Below are 17,027 nucleotides of genomic sequence, written 5' to 3'. Positions count from 1 at the left end.
AATATAATTTTAGTATTTCTTCAAAGGATAAAATAATATTTTTTATAAATTAGGATCAATAAAAATCATATTTTTATGGATGAAATCTATATGTCAAACTTAAATAATATTTGTATTTTGATATTATTAACGATATCAATTTCTATTTGGCTGTCGTGTCGTCTAACACCGATGTCATACCATTTAGTGATCAGAGTGAGATGGCAAAATTCAAAAATACAAATGTATGGTGGTTATAAATTTGAGAATAAAAAAAAGGAGTTTGGAATAAAGAGAAGTTCTATTTTTCAGAACATTTAATAATACTTTTGAAAAAAAAAGAAGATATTTCATATGTTCGTAATCCACCAATACAGTTCCTTCCCTGTTTTCAGCTTCGAAATGTGTGGAGGGATGCTTAGTGTTTTTCAAACGGAAAATCAAAGACCACTAGGAGTATCAGAAGAGAAAAAAGTGGTTGCAAAAAATTTTCTGACAGACTTTATCTTATGGAGTGATCTATGACAATTCACAAACTTATTTTCATGATATTTATCATTAGTCAAACAATAATAATATCTATATACATTAAGATGGTACGAATTGGACAGAAAAAAAGAAAAAGGAACATATAAATTAATCCCCTTCTTGACTAGATGATAGCCATGAATACGCATGCTTAGTTTCTTCTGTCCAATCTCTCTGTAACAACAAAACAACAAACTGAACTCAAAAGTCAATGATTTTCCTTTTAAGTTATGAAGACATGAACATACCTTAGTGCTCCTCATCTGAATCCTCATCTTCAGGTTCAATTTTTTCAAAATATTCATCATCATCATCATCATCATCAGTTTCAGACTTCTCAGAATTTGTATCTTCGACTTCAGATTCTTTACAATGTGTTTCTTCTTCCGCTTCAGATTCCTCATCTTCTGTATTCTCACTATCACTATCTTCTGCATCTTCACTATTCTCTTCATCTGAACTCTCCGCATCAGAAATCCTTGCATTTGTCTTAACAAAGCCACGTGCTCAAATATAATAACCAATAAACTAATGAGATTATATTTAACAATTTTAAATCAAAGGATATATAATAGTTTAAGAATTAAACTTTAATAGTATATTTGATCATTTGAGTTAGGCATTCTTAAAACATGAAAAATATAATAAAACCATATTTCTCCTCCAATCTTTTCTATTTAATAATATGTTTAAAATAACTAATAAAATATTGCGACACATATTATCTATTTTAAAATAGATACTAACAGATTAAAAATAGTTTTTTTTTTATCGGCAATAGGTTAATTAAAAATAGTAATTTGAAATTTTTATAGATAAAAATTCAGATACATATTTTCCAGGAACTATACAACTAAAACTCACACGTTTTTTAAGACTAAAACTAGTTATTTAAATTAAAAAATATTTTTTAATAACTAAATTTTGACAACCTTTTCTTATAAAATATATAACATTTTTTAAGTGATTTTTTTATTTTTCTATCTTCTCATATTTCTATATTCTAAAACCAATGTCATTTTAAATTATAAAAAAAATTGTTAAAATATTATTATCCATTTAAATTATATGTCATATTCTTAGTGATGAAGCTTGATTATATTCTTTTAAGTTAGTTACGTGTTATATAACTAAAAAAAAAACATCTCGTAGGTTTACATGAAGATAAACAGAAGAATACAGATATGGTGGGTGGAAAAAATTAGAAGGAGAAAGAAGATATTCAAGAAACTTCATATATGCTTTAGTGCATGCTACATACGTATTTTATTACGTTTTCATGTTTTTGCAGCTTTTATTTTTCTAAGAATGCATTTTGTTTAAACTTGTAAGTATTTTTATATTTTAAATTTTATATATTGTACCGGAAAGACCTACATATAGTGGTGATAAGACCAAGAGAAAGATTCTTCATCAACTTGAAAATTTCAAAACTTTTAGAATATAGTTTGCTTTTTATGATTAGAATTTTACGTGTGTTTTTTTTTTATGTAATCATGTATTAGTTTAAATTTTTCTTGATTAATATATATTATATTTATTCTATCGTTTTTGGCGCCATTTAACTTTTTTTATTGGCATTACTTTAAAAATATTTTTAGAATATATTAATAGATTATGTTAAAATATATTTGATTATTATATTTACATATTCCTTAAACAAATAATTATTTTATGTATAATCAATTAAATTTATTATCTTAAATAACAATAGATCATTTGAAGTTTAGTATAAATATAAGGTTTGCTCATTATCAATTATATATTAAAATAATCATTGATATTAAGTTTTTATATATAATTAAGTATCTTGACTAGATAATTCTATATTAACTTATATAAAAGTCTTTTCGTAAAATTCAAAGTTAAATGGTTAAAAATAATTACAACTAGTTTTCTAGCTTTGATTTTTTTTTTCTTTCTAAATCTTTCAAAGAATTTTTTTACTAATAAGTGTCATGAATAAATAAAATTTTCATTTGAAATTGATATTTATCATGTATTAAATGGTTTTATTTATATATAAAACAAATCTGCTTAGCTTAAGATACAAATGATATAATGAGAATTGAAGTTTTATGAATTGTAATGATATTTTGTTGTTTTGCAGTATAAGAGAAAAGAACAAGTATACATCTCAGTCCCAATCACTGGTGCTGAATCATGAAAGTAGAAAAGATAAGATAACATAGTTTGGCTTTCTAGTTGAGCACAACAAAGAGCAGCCAAGAAAACCCTTCCAAGAGGGAAATGTCAAGTGTTAAGCATCAGGATAAGGGACTGAATTGAGAAGGAAACCCACTTATGAAGAAATCCTTGTGGCTGAACACTAAAAGTTAGATTGAGCATCGCCCAAAAATTCTTCTAAATAAAGACCTCATGTCTTCATTCTAGGCATTGAGTGGAGTGTTAGAAATGTAGTTGTTGGAGAGAATATGGTCTATGAGGTTCGAGGGAGATGTAAATCTTATGTGTAGATAATGTTGAAATTGCATTGTATATTTTATGAGTAGTTGAACTCCCTCGAGTCTAGGTTTGATGTACTCAATTGAAATTGCATTGTATAGGTTTGATGTACTCAATTATGATTTTATGCACTTCTACTTCTTGGGTATTTATCTTTGTTTTCATTCAATTGTTTGTAATTTTATTTATACTTAATAATGACTTGATCACTCATCTATTTAACTTGTTTGGATTGAGTTGGAAAACTAGTCTCAAACTGTGGTCTAATCAAATCATCATACTTGTACTAGTGCTTTAGTGATACCTAGAGAAGATGTTGGATGAAAGAGTCTTGCACATGAAAGCAAAACAAGGATTCATTCAATGAATCTTGCACATTAAAGCAATGATTCATTCTACCAGGAGTTGAGAAATCGCATTGGGCTTGAAGTCCTTACGTTCTAGTGATTCAAGGATGAACCAAGATCTATAGAGAAAGAGTACTCCTAGAATATTGAATAATTTGCATAGTAAGTAAACAAGATGGTAGTGGTGTAGTAGAAGATGATATGAAATCAAATCATAGTCCCTACTCCACTCAATCTAATTACTACTATCTATTTTTACATGTACTTTTTATCCAAATCAAAAAAACCCAAAAACTAACTATCAATATATTTGCTAAATTCATATGAATATGACACTTATTGATACCGTTACGCACTAATGCACTTGTTGGGAAATAGTTGTTAAGAAACCATCATCATTTACTCCAAAGCATTTAGTAAAATTCTTGCATATTTTTGTGTTCCTTTTCTTTTCTAAAATATCGTTACATTATATTATATTTTTTCATATACTTTATGAATTTGTTTTTGTATACACTTAAATTTTGTTGGTATTTCAAGTAATAACTTTTATAAAGTTTTGTATTTTTATACATTTTAAGTGATATCATGTTTTGCATCTAAAATTTGTAATATGAATTTTAAAATGCAAAACAGTTACATTAAAATTAGGATGATTTAAACTGAATATAAATTTCAATAAAATTGAACCAACATAAAAATATTCGTTGTTATTCTCTCTTTTATATTTATGTTCGTTGATATATAAATGATGACAACAACTTTTGTCTTTTTTTATCTAGTGTCACCAAAAAAAGAATTATAAGATCCCACTAATTAGTATAAAATTCTTAAAGCACTAATCCAATTCATTTTAATATAATGTATAATTTATTTTTATTTACATATACAGTAAGTACACATATGAAAATGTACCTGTATGTTGTATACATATTTTATATATTTATGCACATTTCTAAAATTTTGAATGAAAACATTTTTTAACGTTAATTAAACGGGGATATTTCATTGTAAAAGTGATACCTTTTTGTTGTCTTTTGAGAAGCTCGGACAAGAGATACACTACAAATCAGAAAAGAAAAATGGCACATGATTTGTAATCAATTTATATAAAGAAAAAATATATTAAAGCACAAATAAAATAAAATAAAATAAAATAAAGTAAAATAAAGGATACCTATTAGGTTACTTTATTTCACGGAAGCATGCATTCGGCGTTAAAAATTGTAAAGCCGTGCCCCATCTTTCTCTCAACTTTTTTTTCATTATTTATTTCTCTCTCTATTAAATTTGGTGTCTTTCTTATATTTAATTCTATTTCTCCATGAAACTCATCTCTTTCAAAATCTAATTATTTTGATACTTATGATTTTGTCATTTAACATCGTAGAGTCAATTGAAAAAAAATATCCTTTAAACTTAATTTAATATATATTAAAATTTTGTTGTGTTTGGATAATTTCCTCTATATCCTAAATTTTAAAATGATTTTATTATTTTACTTTTAGAAAACTACTTTGAAGATAAACATGGTAAATAAGGGAAATTATTTAATTTTTATATAGATGATTTGGATGTAAATGTGACGTGATTATAATATTTTGAATTTTATGCAGAAATTGTAGTTGATTGAGAAATTATTTAATTATTTTATTGAATGTTGTTGAGTTTTATTTGATACGTTGATGTATGTTAAGTATAAAAGTTTTTGAACTAAGTTATGAATATGGTTTAGACCAGTAAAATAATTTTTTATATTTTTTTTCTTGTGATACTTTATGAAATTGATAAGAGTATACAAGCATATTTTGAATTAAGAGACTAAGATTGATTTGAAATGAGTAAATAATGATGTTTGAGTAAATATGGTTTAGATTAATCTTTTGAATTGTTTAAAAATTGTATTATTAAAATATCAATTTCTGGTAAAAAAAAAAACTTAATGTGAGTTTTTTAAAAGATATTAATCGATATTTCATTTGTTGAATATCTTTTGACATATAAATTTGTATGTGGTCTATATTAGTTTTGTATGTTTGTATTTGATTGCAGAGGTGGAGCTCTTTGGGGACAGGAAGCGCCCTGACCCCCCAAAATTTTGATTATTTATATATATATATATATATATATATATATATATATATATATAATACAATATAAAAGTATATTTAAAATTTATTAAATTTTTTAAATTGTAGGTAACATATATTAGAAATTAATAAAAATAAAAATTTTTATTTCTTTTATTTAAACATAACATTTAATGTAAATACATAATAAAATATAAAATATAAAATTAAATATAATAAAAAATAAAAATATTCAGGTTTAATTTTTTTTGTTCATGTTTTTATTTAAAAATTGAGACTAGGATTAGGTTAATTACACTAACAAAGATAATCATTTATATTAAGAGTTTCAATTTTAATGAAAAGATCATTTACCTCTTTCGAGGAATTTAACGAAATTGATCGTAAAAGACTGAATTACATCATATTTTCAAAAATCAGGACTAAATTGAGACTAAAATAAATTAGAGGACCAACTTAACATTTTAAAACGAAAACATGAATCAAAAGAGTAATTAAACCAAATATAATTTTTATTTTTCTTTTCATTGTCTTTTTAGTTTTTCACAAATTGTAATAATTTCTCACTCTCATATGTCTTCCTTTTGTTTTTAAAGAAAAAAAAGTTAGACATAAACTCATTATATTTCTTATTTATCCTCTTCTTTTCCCGTCTCTTGTCTTACTTGATAATGAAAATATTTTTTTTTATCTCATGAACTTTTTGTATATTTTTTTAATGAATATAGAAAAAAATAATAGTGTATAATGTATTAATAATAATGAATATATTTTTCTTTTAATAATTACGTGTCTCAATTTTTTATTAGATTATGATCAATTATTTTTTAGTATTATTTACAAAAAAGGTATATTGATAAAGAACGAAAGAATAAATTAATCGTTTAAGAGTGATGAAAAGGAAATTATTGAGTAAAACAAAATAGATTCTACCTCTTCATATATTTTGAAGCATTATACTAATGATAAAAAAATGTTCAGGTAGAAAAGTCATTTTTTGAAGCATTATACTAATGATCGAATCTAATGATCTCAAAATTATATTACTTTGGCCCCTCCGACACTTTTGATCAAGATCCGCCACTGTTTGATTGCAATTTGATATTTATGAATTGTTAATAAAATTGTTTTTTTATATCATTGTCTTATGTTAGAAATTTATTTTTGGTAAATGGCATTAAGATGGTTTTATTATGTTTATTTCTTTTATTGGTATTTTATTATTATCTTTTAAAATAACTAAGAGTTTATTAAATAATTTTATAAAAGATAAGTATTTTGTCTTTTATTAGATAATTTAGATTTTGTTTAATAAATTGGAAAATATAAGTATTTGGTTATATTTTGGAGATAAGTAAGAATATCAGATATTTAAGAAGTTATCAACATAACCAATTATCAATAGAGCTTGTTACTTCAATTACAAATTCAAGTACAAATAAGTTCCATCCAGTTCTGAAAGTCTCTAAATAGAAGACTCTATACAATTAAAAATGAACACCCATTTGAGGAATAAACCTCTCTTTTTGGGGGGAGAGAGGAAGCTTTTTTTTTTTTGTGGAGACTCATTCCGGAGGCATTCAACATTATTCTCTTTCTAGTGTTCAAAATTATAGGAGTTGTGGGTATCTAATCATTGGACACGATATTAAAACCTAAACTACAAAAACTACAATAGACAACTAGTTGATTGTCAATATAGACATAGAGTACATCATTAATCATTATTAACATTAACATTCGAATTTAAGCTTAATGCAAACTTTTAGTAAGAAAATGTCTAAGACATTAATGTTTTTATTAAAGTTTAGACTTGTCACTAAGATATTAAGTATGGAATTAGAAATATATTATTAGTGTTTTCATATTGATTTGATGTATGAAATCCACCCTAGTGAAGTCTTTACCTCATAAGAACTTTCAAAAATTTAATTTTTTTTAGATTTTATAATCTTCCACATTCAATATTTATTTTATCACTCATAATTTTTGTATAAATTAGTATAGAATCATAGTTTTCTAAACAACACAAATCTCTTAAGATTTTGATATCTGAACTTTTCATTTTATTACTTAAACGATTTGATACATTTGATTTATGTATCATTTGTTTTTGAATTGTAATCATTGTATTACGTAGACAAAACATACAGATATACACGTACAGGAAAAAATATATGGAAGATAATACATTTATTTTTTTAATTTTTTTAACTATTCTTATATTAGTATTTATAATTGTGTATATTTTGTATATGTTGAAGTTGCATTTTATATTACTACAAATTTTATACAAACTCTTTAATGAATTATAGTATAATCACTATAGGACAATAATTGTACTTTATTATGCATAATATACTTCGGTTTTACAAGAGACGTACGTAGTCTATGAAAACGTGATAATATTTTTTACAAAATATAGACTCCGGTTCAGATCAAACCTGTACTTTTTACTATCTGCGTATCAAAATAACATGATCCTAAATTTAATTATGTATTATATTAGAAATACTTGAATAAGTACAATATAATATTTTGTATGTTTCTATATTGTTTAAAACTCTAAATTGACTTATTTTATCGTAATATTAATTAAAGGATATTTTATTTTATTATTAATATCAACTAACTAAGAGACTAATCTCATTTATACGTTGTTGTAGGATTATTACCTATGTTTTCTGTATTGAGATAGGCCAATTGGCGCCCTGCAATAAGTAAAAAAAAATGATTAAAATGCTTATATTGTTATGAAATAAAGTAAATAATAGAGAGAACAATAGATAATAGAGAAGAAACAATAGAGAATAGAAAATAAGAGAATAGGAAGCAACTCATCTGTGTCTTATTATTGATAGGAAGAGTCCTATTTATAGATACAATATGTAATCCATAAAGGAAACAAATCAACTTAGTTAATATATGAGTAAATGTATCAAATCAATGGACAATCGTTAATTCATAACACTCCCCCTTGAGTGTCCATTGATAAAGAATGTGTCTCGTTAAAACCTTACTAGGAAAAACTCTTTAGGATAAAAAAACCTAGTGAAGGAAAAAGAGTACAACATTCTGTATTCTTTAATACAATATTGTTTATCACATATTCTATTTCTCCCCCTCATGTAAACTTACATTATTAAGGTGACAGAGTCCGAATTTGTGAGTCATTTGCTCAAAAGTTTTTCTTGGCAAAAACTTTACAAATAGACTTGTCATATTTTCAGATGAACAAATTTTTGGATATCTATATCATCCTTTCAATTGAACAATATACTATTGTCTTCATATATGGTTGTTGATTCCATCTTTCTCGGGGATAGTCACAAGTTTCTTGCACATGTTAAATTATAAACCTTAACCAAACATATTCACAACTTTCCTCGTAATTTTGTATGATTAGACGATGTTGCTACTATGGTTTGTTTCATATACCTTAATGAAACCATTATGCTACCACATTTGAACAAACATCTTGTTTGTGATCAACCATTGTGACATTGTAAGAATATGTAAAATAACATGCATATCCATAACCCATTGGTCTGAATTTGAATCATTTGGATGGAATAAGCTTATATTCGTAGTACCCTTAAAGTAACGAAGTATATGTTTTACTCCAAACCATTATTTTCTTGTAGTTGAAGAACCATTTTTTTACTAGTAAGGTTTTAACGAGGCACATTCTTTATCAATGGACACTCAAGGGGGAGTGTTATGAATTAATGATTGTCCATTGATTTGATACATTTACTCATATGATTCATTACTCTTTATGGTAGATATTTGTATTAACTAAGTTGATTTGTTTCCTTTATGGATTACATATTGTATCTATAAATAGGACTCTTCCTATCAATAATAAGACACAGATGAGTTGCTCCCTATTCTCTTATTTTCTATTCTCTATTGTTTCTTCTCTATTATCTATTGTTCTCTCTATTATTCACTTTATTTCATAACACGTTATCAGCACGATGCTCCAATTGAGGACTAGTGGAAGTTTTTTCTCTCTAAGGACAGTGCTTTGCGTGTCTCAATCCAGGCTCTTTCTAATCCTTTCTCAATTTATAATTTTACCTTATATTCTTCCTCTTGTGATAAGAATTGTTTGACCTTATCAATTTTCATCTCCGTCTTATTATTTATTTTTATTATGACGATGATTATTATTAATATTATTATTTTGATGATGATTATTATTATTAATATTATTATTTTATGTGTTAGTTCTAAACACGCGAAACGTTGCAAAATTTGGATTTGTGACCCTTGATATTGCAAAGAAGAATTCCTTATATTGAATTTTAAATGTTGAAATACATTTAGATGCAATGGATAATTGGATACCATTAAATAAAGAAATAAAGCATCTAAGCAACTAATTTGCTCATGCGATAAAAATATTGTGAAAAAGGATTCACAAATATTATGAATTTATTTCATGCTTATGTATGGCTGGCTGGACAAAGCAATAAAGTTTTTGATGAAAAATCATGAGATCCGCCTAATCTGCTCCATTCCCAGAAGTGAATGCAGCAATCAATATTATGAATTTATTTCATGCCTTTGTATGGCTGAAAAAAAAAAGCAATGAGCTTTTGATAGAAAATCATGAAACCTGTCCAAATTGGTTCTGCTCCATTCCCAGAAGTGAATGTAGCAACATTTTATTTATATTTTCATGATCGTGATCGTGATCGTGATCTTGATTATGGACATGGTTATAAAGAAAATTTCAAAGACACATTTTGTCACCAGAAGTGGCATAATAATGTGGAAAAAAAAAGGAAAAGAAAAATGTGAAAATATTGACAAAAAGATGAAAGTATATATTATCATTACGGTGTTAAAGGCCATTTGAGTTGTACTTATTGTACACCAAAGCATCCTACAAATAATGAGAAGAACATAGAAACACATTTTGCTTATGAAGATGGTGATTCTGATTATGGCCATATGGATGCTACTCATCTTAATATTGTTATTTTCTTTGCTAAAGCAAATGAAAGCATTGATCACCTAATTGATTATGAGAGTGTTGAAAAAAAAAATCTCATATTGATATTTACGTTTATATGAAAAATGAATGTTTTGCACTAGTACCAAAAGATATGTGTCTTATTGATTGTGCAACAACTTATACAATTCTCAAGAGTAATAAAATTTTCTCTTGTTTGATAATGTGAGACATCGATGTTAGTATTATTTATAGTACTACAAATATATTTGAAGACTCTAGAAGAACTATTATACTTCTACCAAGAAGTTGAATAGAAACTTATTAAGTTTCAATGATATTTGTCTAAATGGATATTATATCGAGACAAACAATGAAAAAGATATGAAATATCTTTATATCTCTATGATTGAGTTGAAAAAGAAAGTGTATTGGAGAAATTATCAACATTCTCTTATAGTTTGTACTACAAGTTTATTACTACAATTTAAATGCATGTCATGGTAAACCAGAAGTTTACAAATCAAAATGATTGCCTTGTTTGACATGATCAGTTATTATGATGTGATAAAAAAGGGTTGAAAAACTCATGTGAACACGTTTGAAGCGTGGTAGACCGATTGGTTCCAAAGATAAAAACTCTTGAATGAGAAAGGGGGCTAATATGCAAAATAACCTAATCGAAAAGGTTAAAATCCCAAAAGATTCATTTGACATAATTAATGGTTCGGTTCCAGAAGAACCTCAGGTACCTGAAATGGTTGAAAATGATGAGATCTCAATAAATTATGTCATGAATCATATAATATGAAACCAAAATGAAGTTAACATTGATGAAACTTTTACTTATAACATAGCGATGAATGCTATGAATGACAATGAGGATCAATAAGCAATGATCATTGAAGATTGTCGGCAAAGAAAAGATTGGCCAAAATGAAAATATGCAAAGAAGCATAATTATATTTGTTTGCTAAACGAAAGGTTTTTGAACATATAGTTCGCACACCTGAAGTTATGAAACCCGTTGGGTACATATGAATTTTTGCGCAAAAATCAAATTAAAAATGATGGAATTGTTAGATACAAAGCATAATTGGTTGCTCAAGGTTATTCACAAAACCTTGTATTGATTAGTGAAAAAACATGTTCACTAGTATTGGATGCAACAACATTGCAATATTCGATTATCCTAGTTGCACAACAAGTTTTGCATTTACATCTAATGGATGATGTTACAACCTATTCGTACGGTTCTTTTGAGAATCATATTTATATGAAAATCCCTGAAGGATTTTATTTGCCCAACAAGACAAATTCTAAAAAGGGTTATTCAATAAAATTGAACATGCTCTTTTATTGATTAAAGCAAGGATGTGTGTGGTATAACCATCTTATTGAGTTCTTATTAAAATAAGGATATGGAAATGATCCTTTTTGTCTTTGTATTTATATGAAAATATTAGAAAATCAATTTTTCATAATTATTGTTTATGTAGATGACATAAACATCGTTGAAACTACTAATGAGCTCACAAGACAATTGAAAGAATTTGAGATGAATGATCTTTGAAGGGCAAAGTCTTGTTTGAAATTAGAAAATTGAGTATTTAAATAAAAGTATTTTTATACATCAAGAGGCTTATATGATTAAGGTGCTTAAAATGTTCTAAATGGACAAGTCATGTCCATTATGCACTCCAATAGTTGTGAGGTCGTTAGATGTTGATAAAGACTCTTCTTAGACCTCAAGAAAATGATGAAGATCTTCTTGGTCTAGAAGCACCATATCTTAGTGTCATAGAAACACTAATGTATCTTGCGAATTATACTCGATCTAATATTGCATTTGCTATAAATTTGTTAAGCAAGATATAGTTCTTCAACTACAAGAAAAAAATGGTTTGGAGTAAAACATATACTTCGTTACTTTAAGGGTACTACGAATATGAGCTTATTCCATCCAAATGATTCAGATTCAGACTAATGGGTTATGGATATGCATGTTATTTTACATATTCTTACAATGTCACAATGGTTGATCACAAACAAGATGTTTGTTCACATGTGGTAGCACAATGGTTTCATGAAGGTATATGAAACAAACCATAGTAGCAACATCGTCTAATCATACAAAATTACGAGAAAAGTTGTGAATATGTTTGGTTAAGGTTTATAATTCAACATGTGCAAGAAACTTGTGACTATCCCCGAGAAAGATGGAATCAACAACCATATATGAAGACAATAGTGTATTGTTCAATTGAAAGGATGATATAGATATCCAAAAATTCGTTCATCTGAAAATATGACAAGTCTATTTGTGAAGTTTTTGCCAAGAAAAATTTTTGAGCAAATGACTGACAAATTCGGACTCTGTCACCTTAATGATGTAAGTTTACATGAGGGGGAGAAATAGAATATGTGATGAACAATATTGTATTAAAGAATACAGAATGTTGTACTCTTTTTCCTTCACTAGGTTTTTTTTATCCCAAAGGGTTTTTCCTAGTAAGGTTTTAACGAGGCACATTCTTTATCAATGGACACTCAAGGGGGAGTGTTATGAATTAATGATTGTCCATTGATTTGATATATTTACTCATATGATTCATTACTCTTTATGGTAAATATTTGTATTAACTAAGTTGATTTGTTTCCTTTATGGATTACATATTGTATCTATAAATAGGACTCTTCCTATCAATAATAATACACAGATGAGTTGCTCCCTATTCTCTTATTTTCTATTCTCTATTGTTTCTTCTCTATTATATATTGTTCTCTCTATTAATCACTTTATTTCATAACATATATAAGTACATATATATAAAACAAACAATAAATATATTAATAATCAAAGAGATTGAGAGAGTTAAAAATAATAAAAGTACTTTTTTTCAATAATAGGTGTAACGGTAGAAAAAGATACAAAATTCAAGGCCGTTCTAACTATACTAATTAACCTCTTTAATATTGGAGGGTGTTTGGTATGAGAAGTTTTTTCCGAAATAATTATTCCCAAATTTTGTTTAGTAAACCTTACACAAATTTCCTAAACATTAAATATAAATGTAATATTCCTTAAAAAAAATATTTACTATCATATTAAATATTTAATAAGAATAATGTGGTATTTTAAAAAACCAATTATTTTAATTCAAGAAAACTACATTCTTCATAAATTTATTTTATGAAAAACTTGATTTTTCCAGCCAAAAAGTATGAGTATCTAATTGCCTAGAACCTATGATGCACGAATCCGATACGTCAATACGTTTGTTTTACAATTAATAGGACACGATACGTGATAGATACACGACATATTAATATTGAAATATGGGTACAATAATTCTTAAAACATAATAAATATATGGTTGTTATTGTGTTAATCCAAATCAAAATTATATGTACTAAAGTTATTAACATAAAAAATATAAATTATTGTCATCATCAAAGTAATACTGTATAAAAACTCTTAGATAATGACCAATTTTAGTAACCAAAAATATGTTAGAGACAAATTTCCTAATTAGAGACCAATTTATAAACTAATTAGTTTGGTAGTCAAAACCTTGATAGCTAATGTTAATGACCAATTTAGAAACAAATTATTTTGGTAGTCAAAATCTTGGTAACTAATATTAGTGACCAATTTAGAAATCAATTCATAATAAAAGTTATTTTAATTATAAATTTAGAGACTAATTATAATTTTTTGAAACTATTTTAGTTGTCAATAATTTTTAATTTTTAAATTGATACTTAAATTGGTCATTATATAGTGGCTAATTATTTTTGTTACTAAAATTGATCATTATTCAAATATTTTCTTATTATGTATTACGGTTTTGTAAATTAGATACTTAGATACTTCACTGATAAGTATCGATAGGGTATCTTAAAGTATCGGATACGGATACGTATCAGACACAGATACGTAACACAAATTGAAGTATCCGTGCATCAATCCAAAACATTCAATATTATAATAAGCTCCTTCACCACTTACTGGGGTCTTTTGATGTTAATAGGTTGAGACCTCCTCTATTCCCTCAATTATCAAGTCCAGAGAAAACCTCTATTAATTATTTATCACGTAACCCTTGTTATGTATTTGGTGGATATCCAATTAACTAACATTGAAAATCCTAAATCCTTTATTTTTCGATATTTATCCTATTAAAATAATCGACTTTAAATCTATCACCACATTGATAAAAAATTATTCTCAGAAAAATATTATCTTATAATGATACTACTTTTTAAAAGATAAATTACATAGGGTAGTACATATGTTTTTGAAATTTCAGATTTCTGAAAAATTTTAAAGTGGGATATTTCATTGTAAGATTAGTATACCTTCTTCTGGTGTTTCTGGCATACTCTGGGAGGACGTAATCCCTACAAGCAGCAAAAAAAAAAAAATACACTGATAAGTATTTATGAGTCCCAGTTGAAAAATAATACTAAAAAATTTATGATACGGGTTTAAAAGAATAAATTTATTTATATATTCTCTTATTCATCTTATTCAACTTTCATGATTGCAGTACACTACATTATAAAAAAGTAAAAATTAAAAATACTAATTTATATATATATATATATATATATAAACTTATATTTTAATGAATTTATCATAATCTCTATTATTTGTATCCAAGTATTAATTTAGATGATTTATTATCTTGTAAAACATACTTAATACAAATCTTATGAAAAAAATCATTAAATTTTAATATGATATTAATTATAATATTTTCTTATTTATATAATTTTTATTTTGAAATACTATCACTATAACAGAATTCTTAAATCATGATAAATTTTAGTGATAATAAATATATTAGAGACCAATTTAAAAATTAATTTTTAAATTAAAGATCAATTTTTTGATAATTAATATTACTTACTAATTTAGAGATTAATTTACAATAAAAATTATTTTAGTTATTAATTTAAAGTTCAATTATATTTTTTTTTAGTTTAAAATTGATGTTTATTTTAAAAAATTCTTATATTATACATATTATATTTTATAAAGGTCCTATTGTTATATGTGAACGTGGTTTAGAACAACAAATATCAAAAGACCTATTCAATATATATACGAAAAATTTAAAAGGTTGTTGAACTTCATTACATTTTTTAATTCAAATATAATAAAAATCATTCAACTATATATGGATAATTAAAATATTTATTTGGCATATTTGTTTCAAGAACAAAAGTAAACTACATACTGTATGATTGTTTTGGTACTATTCTCTTGTTTTTTTGAATTAATCCATTGTAACTTCTATTGAAAACATTTATTGTTAATTTTAACTAATGAGACTTTATTTCTTACTAAAATAACATAGAAAAAGAGGCTTCATCTAAGTTTTGTCATTGTTTACAAAGAAAATTTAACTTAAGACTTATTCATAAAATGATGGCAATGAACGAAAGTGGATTGAAATTTACGATGAAAAGAAAGAGATGTATGAGAGGGATAAAGGAAGTTTACTTGGCTGCCTTAAACTCAACATCTTCTTGTTCTTGCAGAAATTTTAAACCCAGAAAACCAGTGTTAATTTTCTTATCTTTGGGTTCGAAATGGGAACCAACGAAGCTACTAATAAATACTTCAACAATGGAATCAACTTCTGTACGATGTGACTGTTCAGGTTTAGTATCTTCATCTTTTTCCAAGAATAGAACCCTGTTCTTGATTGAAGCATATATGCACCACCCACTATTCTTCTCTCTGTTTTATCGATCACTAACATCTAACTTTCAATACTTCCTACTATAAGAATCACTAGTTACATTTTGTTCACCATATCAATTATGCTAATTACATTTTAGAGGTTAAATGCATTTTTTTTAATTGAGACATGTGTTCAAATTGTTAAAATTGAGTATTTACCACAAGGTGAAGAGTTATACTCATTACTTAGGACCTAACTTTTTTTTTTTATTTAAGAATCTCGTTCTTGGATTGTGACTTGGCTCACTTGACCTTTGGTACAAGACAATTGTGCAATCCACAACAATCTTTCCCTTAACAATTGACATTTTTGCAGGTTGCACAATTATCCAATGTGAGACTTTTTGACTCACACTTGGACTATTCCCAACACTTAGGTGGGTCAAGCCACAAGGGGAGATTGTTGTCGGTATCATCAATTGTAACCGTAATAGAGGTCAAGTGGACCGTGTTACAATTAAATCATAGAGCTTGAGCTGTCACACCCTTAAGTAAAAAGAGTCGCAGCTTATCTAATAGCTATAACTTTTTGTCTAGTGGTACCAAATTTATCAATTACTCAACATAATTGATCTGAAATTATTAGTATGTGAAATAACATCTTTCATGGATTTACTATTGTGATTTTCATCTTGCTTAGTTCACATCGATAATTGTATGTACATTTTAATCACTTCGTTTGAAAGTCATAGTTTTCTTCATTTAGATCATCCTAATAAGATAGAAGATAACAATTTTGTTGTTAAGAGAATGACTGATGCTGTTGTATATATACATTAAGAAAAGAAAGGAAAATTTAGTTTATTAAAAGAATTACGACAATTCAAAAACCTAAAAGAAGTTTTCTTGAAAAATTCCTCTTTTTTTAAACTACCTTGTACTAAAAAGTTACCTTTTGA

At 26.1% G+C, this 17,027-nt stretch overlaps 1 protein-coding gene across 3 annotated transcripts; it reads right to left on the bottom strand.

Moving 5' to 3' along the window:
* Positions 1-540: 540 nt before the first annotated feature.
* Positions 541-16,087, bottom strand: LOC146885857 (uncharacterized). Of its 3 annotated transcripts, none has more exons than XM_085674426.1 (6): positions 15,886-16,087; positions 14,736-14,777; positions 8,086-8,121; positions 4,344-4,382; positions 756-1,013; positions 541-702 (listed from the first exon to the last, which is right to left on the bottom strand). In XM_085674426.1, the coding sequence occupies exons 1-5, from the start codon at positions 15,905-15,907 to the stop codon at positions 757-759; spliced, it is 396 nt and encodes a 131-aa protein (XP_085530552.1). In that variant the 5' UTR covers positions 15,908-16,087; the 3' UTR covers positions 541-702; position 756. The 3 variants fall into 3 exon arrangements, 2 of the variants coding, with proteins under 2 accessions (XP_085530552.1, XP_085530551.1); XM_085674425.1 differs by having other exon boundaries at positions 543-681; positions 15,886-16,079; XR_014995671.1 differs by lacking the exons at positions 541-702; positions 756-1,013; positions 4,344-4,382; positions 8,086-8,121 and adding an exon at positions 9,997-11,125 and having other exon boundaries at positions 15,886-16,028.
* Positions 16,088-17,027: the final 940 nt, after the last annotated feature.

This window comes from Vigna unguiculata, chromosome 6 (genome assembly GCF_037176805.1).
Source record: "Vigna unguiculata cultivar grain cowpea cultivar isolate G323 ecotype 2 chromosome 6, ASM3717680v1, whole genome shotgun sequence".
NCBI classification, from domain to species: domain Eukaryota; kingdom Viridiplantae; phylum Streptophyta; class Magnoliopsida; order Fabales; family Fabaceae; genus Vigna; species Vigna unguiculata.
Note: the sequence above shows the minus strand (reverse complement) of the source record. Positions and strands in the feature narration are given on the sequence as shown.

What these genes read in the sequence shown, in the direction of transcription:
- LOC146885857 (XM_085674426.1), bottom strand. Translation starts at nt 15,907, where the DNA reads ATGTTGAGTTTAAGGCAGCCAA. An exon ending in GCCAGAAACACCAGAAGAAG is followed by an intron (nt 8,122 to 14,735) that starts GTATACTAATCT and finishes TACTTATTGCAG; the next exon opens with GGCGCCAATTGGCCTATCTC. An exon ending in TCTCAAAAGACAACAAAAAG is followed by an intron (nt 1,014 to 4,343) that starts GTATCACTTTTA and finishes ATTATATTTGAG; the next exon opens with CACGTGGCTTTGTTAAGACA.